This window comes from Panthera pardus, unplaced genomic scaffold, assembly GCF_024362965.1.
Source record: "Panthera pardus isolate Hobbes unplaced genomic scaffold, ASM2436296v1 HiC_scaffold_6, whole genome shotgun sequence".
NCBI lineage: Eukaryota > Metazoa > Chordata > Mammalia > Carnivora > Felidae > Panthera > Panthera pardus.
The window spans coordinates 101,875,486-101,888,089 of record NW_026526991.1 but is presented as its reverse complement, the minus strand read 5'-3'; the positions used below and the strand labels follow the sequence as shown (position 1 = coordinate 101,888,089).

The following is a 12,604-nucleotide window of genomic DNA, read 5'->3' as shown; positions in this document are numbered from 1 at the left end:
AGCTGCTCATTACCTTTAGCATAAAGACAAAACTCAAGGAAGGGGACTGTCCTCTCCCAAGGCGCCCCTGAGATTGATACTGAGCCCTGGGGCTGGCTCCCTCTCCCACAGGCAGCAGCTCCAGTCTGGAGAAAGTTGAACAACCCTGAAAACTCTGATATTCACTCCTAAGGCTATTTGCAAAGTAGACACTGGCTCTCTCTGTATTTTTTGTTCCCCAGTCTGTGGTCCAGGGAGGTTTTTCTCTTGTCCAAATACAATCCCACACTGTCACAGCCTCTCTTTCTCTTCCTTTTCTCTACCAAAGGGGTTCCCCTGCTCCTCTGTGCCTACACCACCTGTTTTATGTCTCCCAATTCACAAATACACACCTCTGTCCTGCCAGCCTGTCTCTTTCCACCTGTGGATATCTTTCTGTCACTCTATAGCCTGGATTCCTGGTATTCCAAGTGTTCTGACCTCAATACTGCTGTGTTTGAGTTGAGGGTTGAGAGACATTCCAACCCCTCTCTCTCCACCATCTTGACTCACACCCAAATTGGCAAAGAAGAAGTCAAACTTCCAGTTTTCACAGGTGACATGATACTCTACATGGAAAACCCAAAAGACAACAAAAAACTGCTAGAACTGATACATGAATTCAGCAAAACTACAGGATATAAAATTAATGTACAGAAATCAGTTGCATTTGTATACACCAATAATGAAGCAACAGAAAGAGATATCAAGGAATTGTGCCCATTTACAATTGCACCAAGAACCATCAAATACCTAGGAATAAACCTAACCAATGAGGTAAAAGATATGTGTGCTGAAAACTACAGGAAGCTTATGAAAGAAACTGAAAAAGACACAAAGAAATGTAAAAACATTCCATACTCATGGATTGGAAGAACAAATACTATTAAAATATCAATACTACTAAAAGCAATATACACATGCAATGCAATCCCAATCAAAATAGCACCAGCATTCTTCACAGAGCTAGAACAAACAATCCCGAAATCTGTATGGAACCACAAAGACCCCAAATAGCCAAAGCAATGTTGAAAAAGAAAACCAAAGCTGGAGGCATCATAATTCTGGACTTCAAGCTATATTACAAAGCTGTTATCATCAAGACAGTATGGTATTGGCACAAAAACAGACTCACAGACCAATGAAATAGAATAGAGAACTGAGAATTCGAACCACAAATATATGGCCAACTAATCTTTGACAAAGCAGGAAAGAGTATCCACTAGAAAAAAGACAAGTCTCTTTGCAAATGGTGCTGGGAGAACTGGACAGCAACATGCAGAAGAAATGAACCTGGACCACTTTCTTACACCATACACAAAAACAAATTCAAAATGGATGAAAGACCTAAATGTAAGACAGGAAACAAAATTCTGGAAAACAGGCAACAACCTCTTTGACCTCAGCCACAGCAACCTCTCACCTGACACATCTCTAAAAGCAGGGGAAATAAAAGCAAAAACAAACTATTGGGACCTCATCAAGATAAAAAGCTTCTGCACAGTGAAGGAAAAAAATCAACAAAAATAAGAGGCAACCAATGGAATGGGAAAAAATATTTGCAAATGACATATCGGATAAAGGGTTGTATCAAAAATCTGTAAAGAACTTACCAAACTCAACACCCAAAAAACAAATAATCCAGTGAAGAAATGGGCAGGAGACATGAATAGACACTTTTCCAAAGAAGACATCCAAATGGCCAACAGACACATGAAAAGATGCTCAACATTGCTCATCATCAGGCAAATACAAATCAAAACCACACTGAGATACCATCTCACACTGGTCAGAGTGGCTAAAATGAACAACTCAGGAAACAACAGATGTTGGCGAGGATGTGAAAAAACAGGAACCCTCTTGCACTGTTGGTGGGAATGCAAACTGGTGCATCCACTCTGGAAAACAGTGTGGAGGTTCCTCAAAAAATTAAAAATAGAATTACCCTACAACCCAGCAACAGCACTACTAGGAATTTATCCAAAGGATACAGGAGTGCTGATTTGTGGAGGCCTATGTACCCCAATGTTTATAGCAGCATTTTCAACAATAGCCATATTATGGAAAGAGCCCAAATGTCCATCAACTGATGAATGGATAAAGAAGATGGGGTATAATACAATGGAATACTACTTGGCAATATAAAAGAATGAAATGTTGCCATTTGCAACAACGTGGATGGAACTGGTATTATGCTAAGTGAAATGAGTCAGTCAGAAAAAGACAGATATCATGTTTTCACTCATATGTGGAATTTGAGAAACTTAACAGAAGACCATAGAGGAAGGGAAGGAAAAATAAGTTACAAACAGAAAGGGAGGCAAACCATAAGAAATTTTTGAATACAGAAGACAAACTGAGGGTTGATGGGGGTGGGGAGTTGGGGGGCGGGGAAAATGGGTGATGGGCATTGAGGAGGGCATTGTTGGGATAAGCACCGGGTGTTGTATATAAGTGATGAATCAGGGGAATCTAGTCCCGAAGCCAAGACTACACTGTATACATGGTATGCTAACTAACTTGACGATAAATTATTAAAAAAAAAAAAGACAAAACTCAAGATGTCTTGTAAGACTCTTTCCTAGCCATTCTGAACTTCTTTCAGTTTTTCTTTAAAAAAAATTTAAAAAAATTTTTTGAACATTTATTTATTTTTGAGAGACAGAGCGTGAGCAGGGGAGGGGCAGAGAGAGGGAGACACAATCTGGAGCAGGATCCAGGCTCTGAGGTGTCAGTATAGAGCCCAATGTAGGGCTTGAACTCATGAACTGAGAGATCATGACCTGAGTTGAAGTTGGACGCTTAACTGACTGAGCTACCCAAGCGCCTGCCCCCTCCTTTTTTTTTAATGTTTATGGGGGGGGGCATGAGTGGGGGAGGGGCAGAGAGAGGAGACACAGAATCTGATACAGGCTCCAGGCTCCAAGCTGTCAGCACAGAGCCTGATGTGGAGCTCGAACCCATGAACCGCGATATCATGACCCGAGCCGAAGTTGCTCAACTGACTTAGCCACCCAGGCGCCCCTCTTTCAGCTTTTTTAATGTGCCATGGGCTCTCTCACCTCCAGGACTTTATGTTTTACCTTCTACCCAGGACATTCTTTCTCCACTCTCCCACCATATACCTTTCACCCACCTATTTCTAACTAATCTTTCAGGTCTTAACTCAGTTTCTCTTTCCTGTGGGAAGCTTTCCTGAAGTTCTGTAGACTAAAATAGGTGTACCTGCTTTGTGCTTTCCTCACACTCTGCCCCCTACCGTAGCACTTAATATATTCCCTTCCTTTTAATTTTACATATCTATCTGTCTGCTGTCAGCCTGTAAACTCTATGAAGGTAAGAATTGTGTCTATGTCTATTTTGTTTTTGCTAACCCCAAGTGCCAACACAGTATCTGATATCTAATAGATGCTCAGTACACATTTGATGAATGGATGAATACAAAGAGACTTAAGAAGAGAATACTGAAATGGAAGATAGGGCACCACCAAAAATAGCCAACTGTACAATTTTGTCAACAGTTTGCTCTGTTTGGCTTTCCTGATCTATCCAGGCTTACTTCCCATTATTTAAAAAATTAATGCAATAGCAAAAGATACTGCAGTGATTAGGAAAAGCAATATAATAAGATGTTTGGAGGCTGGAAGGAGAACAAGATGACCAGCAACTAATCCTGACAGTAGATAAGGAAACACAGAAGAAAATAGAATTACTGTACAAAGTAGGACTTACAGTCACACACATTTTGGTAGACCATCAGAACCTCCTCTACCAGGTAAGCACATATGAAAGCACAGCTGTGTTATCAGAGGCAATGGTCTCCACTGTGAAAATTCCTTTTATAACAGCAGCATGTTCAGTACATCTGTGCTGTGATAGGACACATAGTCCTCTCTTGCAGCAATGCCTCATGGTATTCCCTGCAGGGAATTACTTACATTTATAATGATGACTCAGAGTCAACAAGAAGTTAGAGCTGAATTTTATATACTGTGCTTAAGAAATCACAAGGAAATGTGTACTATGTTTTTTATTAAAAATTTTTTTAAGTTTATTTTTTTAGTAATCTCTACACCCAATATGGGCCTCAAACTCATGACCATGAGATCAAAAGTCACATGCTCTACCGATTGAGCCCACTAGGTACCCTTATACTACATTTTTTAAAGATCTTTGTCAAAAGGTGGTTAATGTAAGTCTCATGATTTAAATATCTCCGCAACTGAAATATCTAGTAAATCCATTCACAGTAAATGCAGTTCATTCCTTCATAAACCAAAGTAACTGGTATTACCATAAACATTCGGCCATTTTATCTCTTTATTGATGGTCCAGTTATTCTTCTCAGGTTACTGAAATAGTGTTTACCCATATATGGCAGAGATACATCAGCCCCCTTCTGTCCCGTCCTCTACTCCATTCTGCTTCCACTATCAGAGTCACGCTGTGATCCTTCTGGTCTCCACAGTACCGAGGCTTCTAACCTCTGCAGGCCCTTTGGCAATCTGCAACATAGTTCCCCTTTCATTTTCAGTTCCTTCTTCTTCTTTGCTGATACCCACATTTCTTGAGCTTGTATTGAGCTGTTCGGCTTGTAATTTTCACAGCTAGTGACAGCCCAAATACATCCAGTGGGTACAATATTTGGGTCTTCTCACTTTCCTGTCAATACTTCCTTTTTTTTCCTTCTTTTTTTACTGTTAGAATTAGCTTCTTTTCTCTATCTTTCCTTAATTCTTTAAAAACAGGGGCACCTGGGTGGCTCAGTCAGTTAAGCATCCTACTTTGGCTCAGGTCATGATCTCACAGTTCGTGGGTTTGAGCCCCGTGGTCAGGCTCTGTGCTGACAGCTCAGAGACTGGAGCCTGCTTCAGATTGTGTCTCTCTCTCACTCTGCTCCTTCCCTGCTCACATACTCCCTCTCTCAAAAATAAACATAAAAAAATTAAAATTAAAATTAAAAAATAAAAACAAACAAGCAACTATACTTCTGGAAGTTTGGCATTGCTAGAAAGCTGAACTCTATATAACAAGAGGTGCTAGGTATCTACTCAATTTGCACAGGGGGAGAACAGAGTACTTGCTCAGTTGAGGCTTGTTGATTTTAATTCAATGTAAATCTGAACTCTTGTGATTAAATGAGTCAGTATAAACTGTTCTTATTTTGTTATATTAATATTACTGTTGTTATGATCATTCACCTGGAAGATAGTCAAATTCCTGTTTTTAGAATGGCTAATGTGCAGAAGAATAAGATTAAACCATAAATTAGTAAATATGGTAGTTTTTAAAAATAATAATATAAATTTCAGGGCACCAAAGTGGCTCAGTCAGTTAAGTGTCCGACTCTCAGTTTCAGTTCAGGTCAGGATCTCACAGTTCATGGCACTGAGCCCTGCCTCAGGCTCCACGTTGATAGCACAGAGCCTGCTTAGGATTCTCTCTCTCCCTCTCTGCCCCTCCACTGATCATGCTCTCTCTCTCTCTCTCTCAAAATAAATAAAAATAAACTTTAAAAAAATAGTAAGATAAACTTCAACACATAAGCCCTATTGACTTACCATTGGGAAGTTTTCTCTTTAGTTACACAAAATCAGGGATAGAAGAGGATCTGCTTCCAGATTTTGTATCAAACCAATAGTGATCCTAGTGGAGAGATTGACTGCTTTCTTCAAGAACTCTTGACCACTCATTCTTCCCCTAACTTCCACACATGCTCCTACAGTATTTATCCTAACACTGACTGCACAGTGTTATAGGCTAGAGATTTCTTTGTCTCTTCTTACTAGATTGTAAACTCCTTGAAGGCAAAGACTTATCCTCAGCTGTGTACCCAACACATTTCAGACATACAAAAAATACAGCTTGAACAAGTTTAGTGGAATTACTCTTTTTATTTCTTTTTTTTCCTTAAAAATTTTTTTTAAATGTTTATCTTTTTTTGAGAGAGAGAGAGAGAGAGAGAGAGAGAGAGAGGGAGAGAGAGAGAAAGAGAGCATGCAAGCGAGGGAGAGGCAGAGAGAGAGGGAGTCACATAACCTGAAGCAGGCTTCAGGCTCCAAGCTGTCAGCACAGAGCCCGATGCGGGGCTTGGACCCACAAACTGCGAGATCATGACCTAAGTTGAAGTTGGACACTTAACTGACTGAGCCACCCAAGCACCCCGAAATTATTCTCTAAAAAAAATTTTTTTTTTTTTTTTAACGTTTATTTTTGAGACAGAGAGAGAGACAGAGCATGAACGGGGGAGGAGCAGAGAGAGGGAGACACAGAATCAGAAGCAGGCTCCAGGCTCTGAGCCATAAGCCCAGAGCCCGACGTGGGGCTCGAACTCACGGACCGCGAGATCGCGAGATCGTGACCTGAGCTGAAGTCGGATGCTCAACCGACTGAGCCACCCAGGCGCCCCTAAAAATTTTTTTTTTTAATGTTTATTTATTTTTGAGAGAGAGAGACAGAGTGTGAGTGGAGGAGGGGCAGAAAGGGAGGGAGACACAGAATCTGAAACAGGCTCCAGGCTCTGAACTGTCAGCATAGAGTCCAACGTGGGACTCAAACTCACAAACAATGAGATCATGATCTCAGCTGAAGCTGGACACCCAACTGACTGAGCCACCCAGGTGCCCCCAGAATTACTCTTTTAATACATTTTACAGCTTTATCCTTTCATCAGCAGAAAGATTAGGTTTCTTTAAATAATACTTATTACATGCATATCTTTTTTTATTTTTTATTAGAAAAAATTTTTTTTTAACGTTTATTTATTTTTGAGACAGAGAGAGACAGAGCATGAACGGGGGGAGGGTCAGAGAGAGAGGGAGACACAGAATCTGAAACAGGCTTCAGGCTCTGAGCTGTCAGCACAGAGCCTGACGCGGGGCTTGAACTCACGGACTGCGAGATCATGACCTGAGCCAAAGTCGGACACTTAACCGACTGAGCCACCCAGGCGCCCCTGCATATATTTTTTTAATGGAACAATTCTTAACATTTAAAATAATACATGTAAATAGCATCACCTTTTAAGTAAACTAGGACACCATAATGGGCATGAAGCAAACTGCTTCGAATAACAAAACATGACCCCATAAAACTGATTTTCAAATTCTCATATACCACATTACTTACACTGGGATGTAATTCACTCATTATACTTTACAATTACTGAATTTATCTGTATACATAGTTCTGTTTCTGGCTCTCTAACTAAAACGGAAATTTCATTTTGTGTCTGTCTTGTGCACTGTTTTATGTCTGATAGCTGGCACAGCACCTGGCATACGGTAGGTTCTCACCATACTATACCTCATCAACTCCAAGGTGCATATGTTTTTACATTACCACTCTCGGAAATCAGAATGCATCTTGCACTATCATAGTTGTTACCCTATCATAGTGTAAGTGGTCCTGGTGTTCTTTCTCAGTAGTAAAGTAGTAAGACTTTATGAAAATAAGATATATTATTTAAATGGAAAATGATGACGTTATGTAACACAACAGTGAGGATAAATGAAAAGACAAAAGTAAATCAAAGCTAAAAAAAAAAAAAGTAAATCAAAGCTTAAAATGAGCTACCCCTGTTAGTTTAAGGTTGCCAGATAAAATACAGGTTACCTCTGTTAAATTAGAATTTCAGATAAGCAAAGAATAAATTTTACTGTAAGTATGTTCCATATATTAATGGGATATACTTATACTAAAAAATAATTCATTCTTTGAGATTCTGATTTAATTGGGTACCCTGTATTTTTTTAAATCTATTTTTTTAAAATTTACATCCAAGTTGGCATATAGTGCAACAATGATTTCAGGAGTAGATTCCTTAACGCCCCTTACCCATTTAGTCCATCCCCCCTCCCACAACCCCTCCAGTAACCCTGTTTGTTTCTCCATATTTAAGAGTGTCTTATGTTTTGTCCCCCTCCCTGTTTTTATATTATTTTTGCTTCTCTTCCCTTATATTCATCTGTTTTGTATCTTAAATTCCTCATACAAGTGAAGTCATATATTTGTCTCTCTCTAATTTTGCTTAGCATAATACCCTCTAGTTCCATCCATGTAGTTGCAAATGGCAAGACTTCGTTCTTTTTCACTGCCAAGTAATACTCCATTATGTATATATACCACATCTTCTTTATCCATTCATCCATCTATGAACATGTGAGTGCCCTGTATTTTTAATCACTAACTCTGCCAACCCTGTGCTGGTTAGAAATACAAAAGTAGTTCCTCTTTTACAAAGGCATTACATAAAGTATTGTGTCGTAAATGCTCACCTGATACAGAAAAGAGGCACATGATCATCAATTTATATTGTACATTATGAAATAAAGTGTTGTATGTAGAGATAAAAGGATTCTACAATTGTTTCAGTATTACTTTAGCAATTTAATAATCTTCATCAAAGTCCAGATAATCCCTGAAATTTGCAATCTGATCTATTTTCTCACCTCAGCATAAGCTTTGGCCCACGTACTGGCCAGCTGATGTAAATCAACTTCACCTGATTTCACAGCTTCCAGGGATGCTTCAGCATCTCTATCATAATCTCTGAGGGATTCTTCTTCTATAAACTGGCTCAGAGCTTCTTTTAAGTCTGCAACATGGACAAAAAATACCAACATAAGCAAAATCCAGACATGAACAGGGAACATTTTACTTGGCTAGATGTTCCAACATGAAATTTTCTTTTTTATCAAGCTTGCATCTGAAACCAAGCAGGTAAAAGCATATAAAGGAAAATCTACAGATTTTGAGGGTCTGAAGGCTACTGTATTTAAATGAAAAACATTTATATCCTATATAGTTATATTATTTGAAAGAGAAATTGAATGATTAGCATATTAAAACTAATTTAATTGGGATGATCTGTAATTTCAATTTTAGAGACACTACTTAGAGATAATATAATGGAAACGGAACAGGGATAGAAATCAGGATACCTGTGTTCTGGTCTTGACTGTCATTATGTTTGTAACTGTAGACCAGTGGTTCTCAATTTTTAGCATGCATCAGAATTCCCTGGAGGGCTTACTGAAATAGATTGCTGCATGCCACCCCCAGAGTGTCTGATTCTACAAGAATGGGGTGAGGCCCAAGAATGTGCATTTGTAACAAGGTTCCAGGTGATGCTGTAGATTCTGATCAGGGAACAGCTTTTGAGAACTACTGCCTTAGGCAAACAATTTAACATTTCAATGCACCAGATTCCTTATTTGTACAATGAGACTGTGCTAGATAGTTCCTAGGTTTCCTTTTAAGTCTAACTTTTCATGATTCAACATATTCTCAATTTAAAATTTTTTCCTCATCTGTGAGATAGAACACAGGACTTTTAAAATGGTTTAATACCGATGCCTATGGGATTAATTTAGGTAAGTACAAATTATTCAAAGATTAGTATATCTTCTCTCCCATGACATCTCAGGAACTGAGGACCAGATCATTAAAAGGGCAATGCATTTGGGAATACAGTTCTGTATCATAATCAGGGATAGCTGAAATGAATCCACCCAACTAAATTAAGATGTTAAGCATTCTAACCCAGACTTTGTAACTGAGTTTTCATTATATTATTTTTTTTAATTAAGAAAAAATGTTTAATGTTTTATTTTTGACAGAAATAGAGAGGGAGAGAGAGAGCAAGCAAGGAGAGGTGCAGAGAGAGAGGGAGACACAGAATCTGAAGCAGGCTCAGGCTCCACACTGTCAGCACAGAGCCCGACGCGGGGCTTTATTAACTCATGAACCCTGAGATCATGACCTAAGCCGAAGTCGGATGCTTAACCGACTGAGCTACACAGGTGCCCCTTAATTTTTTTAAATATTTATTTATTTTAGAGAGAGAGAGAGAGAGACAGGGCATGAGCAGGGGAGGGGCAGAGACAGAAGGAGACACAGAATCTGAAGCAGGCTCCAGGCTCTGAGCTGTTAGCACAGAGCCCGATGAGGGGCCTGAACTCACCAATTGCAAGATCATGACCTGAGCCAAAGCTGGACACTCAACAGACTGAACCATCCAGACACCCCTGCAAATTAATTTTTATACTAAACTGCCTTTTAAACAACTCAAGGGGTACAGAAAAAAACAATAAAACAAAGATCTGGGGAATATTCTTATTCTTGGAAGCAGTTAAAAACTTCATATTTTATTGCGGTTTCAAGCTTCTCAGGCTTATTCTTTCTAATATGAAATGTCAAAGGAAAGAGATAATAGGAAAATAAAGTTGTATTACAAAAATCAGTCCTCACCTTTTTCTATAAAGCATGGTAAACTGTGCAGCAGCATCAGACGTCCATGTAAATGACTCGCATTCTCTTGAACAGGAAATTTGAGAGGTACCCTCAGTTCTAAGCATTGAGTTCCTACTTTGAATTTATACACAAATTCCCTCTCTCTGTTGTAGACTCTTTCTCTGGTTTTCTTCATCTTCTTTCGCAGGGTTTCTATAGAACAAACAAACCAAAATCCATCAGATTGTAAATCACAAAAAATCATGTTTCATTATATCATACTACCTCTAAGAAAATATTCCACCACTCACTGATTATGTTTGTGTGACTCGGAGCTTATTATTCTAGGTTTTCCTACCTTTATTCCTGCATTTTCGTCTTCATGAAGAAAATGATGTGTTTCTTTTCTTTTTTTTTTTTTTTAAGGAAAAAAGCTCCTTTTAAACTTCACTTAGGGGGAAAAAACCATTATGCCAATAAAGTATTTTTCATTCTGGGGCAGGGTTCTCAAGAATAAGGGAAGAACATGGAGAGAAGAGCAGAGAAGATGCTTAGAAAGAGATGAATGGGTAGACACAGAGCTTATGAAACAATGGGGAATACCAAGTCAAAGAAATAGATCAGGGACTAAGAAGTGATCTTGAAGATCTTAGATATGTGATTTTATTGGACATAGAAGAAAGATGGTGTTGGAAAGATTTCCATGTAGAAAAGACATACAAAAAAAAAAAAAAAAGTACAGGATATCCCAAAAGGCAAACTGGACACTTTTCAAAAAGAAGAAAATCTGGCCAAAAAGAGTAAGAATCAACACCAATTAAAGATTTATTTATCAGCCTCCTTACTAGGTTCCCTATCTCTAGGCTTTTCACCATCAGAACAATTTTCACACTATCTCTATGCTAAAGTTACAGTAATTTTTCCAAAGCGCCTATCTGATTGTGTTGCTCATCTGCTTAACACCCTTTGATCATATTCTATTGCTCTCAGGATAAAATTCAAACTCCTTGGGGCGCCTGGGTAGCTCACTCGGGGGAGCGGCTCTTAGTTTTCGCTCAGATCATGATCTCCCTGTTCCCAGGATCAAGCCCTACCACCCAAAGGTTCTCTGCTGATAGCGAGGACCCTGCTTGGGATTCTTTCTCCTCCCTCTCTCTACTCCTACTCCACTCGCATGGTCGCTCTCAAAATAAATAATTACATTAAAAAATGCAAACTCCTTAATCCGGTTTACCATGTCTCTGCTTATATCTCCAGACTTTTTCTCCCAGCACCTGTACCCCTCCTCACCAACACACAAATTCACAATTTTCCAGTCATACTGAACTCCTTTCAATACTAAACCTCTCCTTCCACTTCCAACCTTTTTGAAGTGGAAAAAGTGACACCAGAGCACTCTTACCGCTTTTCTTTCCTTGGATAACAACTACTCATTCTTCAGATCTCATCTTAGGCACTGAGGATGCTTTTAATTCGTAGATTATAAGGATTAATCTAACAATAAATACGAAGCATCTGATAAACATAGGATGATCAGCAGATGAAAACTAGTAATAATAAAAGAAATTCTTCACGAGCATGTTAATAAAAAAAAAAAACACAGGTTGCTAACTGAATACACACGATGAAGACAAAGAGTAAAGGAACACTGTAGCAGGGAACTGAAAGTTACAGAAATAGGTTTACGGCCTAATCTTATTTAAATTCAATATTTTCGGTAAACAAAAACCATTAGCTCTGGTACCAATCGGCTCAACATTTAAACTTATTATGTTTCAACAAACCGATAATTTAGTTCTCTCTCCTCACTTAAAAATTTTTTTTTAAATCAGGGGTGTAACTAAGGAAGGCTTCCGAGGCAAAACTGAGATGGGAAAATGTGGGCTGGACCGAACTCCTGCCGCCAGAGTGGAGGTTCTGAGGCTCAAATTAGGGAAAGGAAGGGGTAGGCTGTGGGCACCAGAAGCTCCAGACGAGTAAGGAAAACACCCTCTTCATTAGCCGCTTTCAGTCTGAACACCTTCCGTCCCTCGCTCTTTATCTGGGCTCACCTACCCTAGTGCCGAAGTCCCGAGCAGTCCACACACCGGAGATATCAACGAGCTGGGGCGCCGGCAACATCAGCTGACTTACAGACCTGTTTTTACAGCCAGCAGATCTGCATGAGCAGATTCGTCCATACCTTTTCCTCTTCCTCGACACTGTATAGAAAATTCCAGGCCTAAGTGCCCCATTTTCCCATATCGCTTCAACTTAGCCATTTAAAAATGTAAAAAAGCGTATTTCTACTATTATTGTGAATTTCAGAGAAGGCTCAAAAAAAAAAAAAAAAAAAAAATCCACTGTCGTGACG

At 39.1% G+C, this 12,604-nt stretch overlaps 1 protein-coding gene across 4 annotated transcripts in view; it reads right to left on the bottom strand.

Annotated features, from left to right (window-relative positions):
- Positions 1-12,413, bottom strand: part of CUNH12orf4 (chromosome unknown C12orf4 homolog) — a 46,576-nt gene extending 34,163 nt beyond the window's left edge. For 2 of the 4 annotated variants that reach the window (XM_019464803.2, XM_019464805.2), the window contains exons 1-3: positions 12,307-12,413; positions 10,270-10,464; positions 8,469-8,614 (exon numbers count right to left, since the gene is read on the bottom strand). In XM_019464803.2, coding sequence (XP_019320348.1) covers positions 8,469-8,614; positions 10,270-10,447 — 324 coding nt within the window. In that variant the 5' untranslated portion in view covers positions 10,448-10,464; positions 12,307-12,413. Of the gene's footprint in view, positions 1-8,468; positions 8,615-10,269; positions 10,465-10,609; positions 10,971-11,653; positions 11,819-12,306 lie in introns of those variants that run through there. The other 2 variants (XM_019464804.2, XM_053894827.1) reach the window with 2 other exon arrangements.
- Positions 12,414-12,604: the final 191 nt, after the last annotated feature.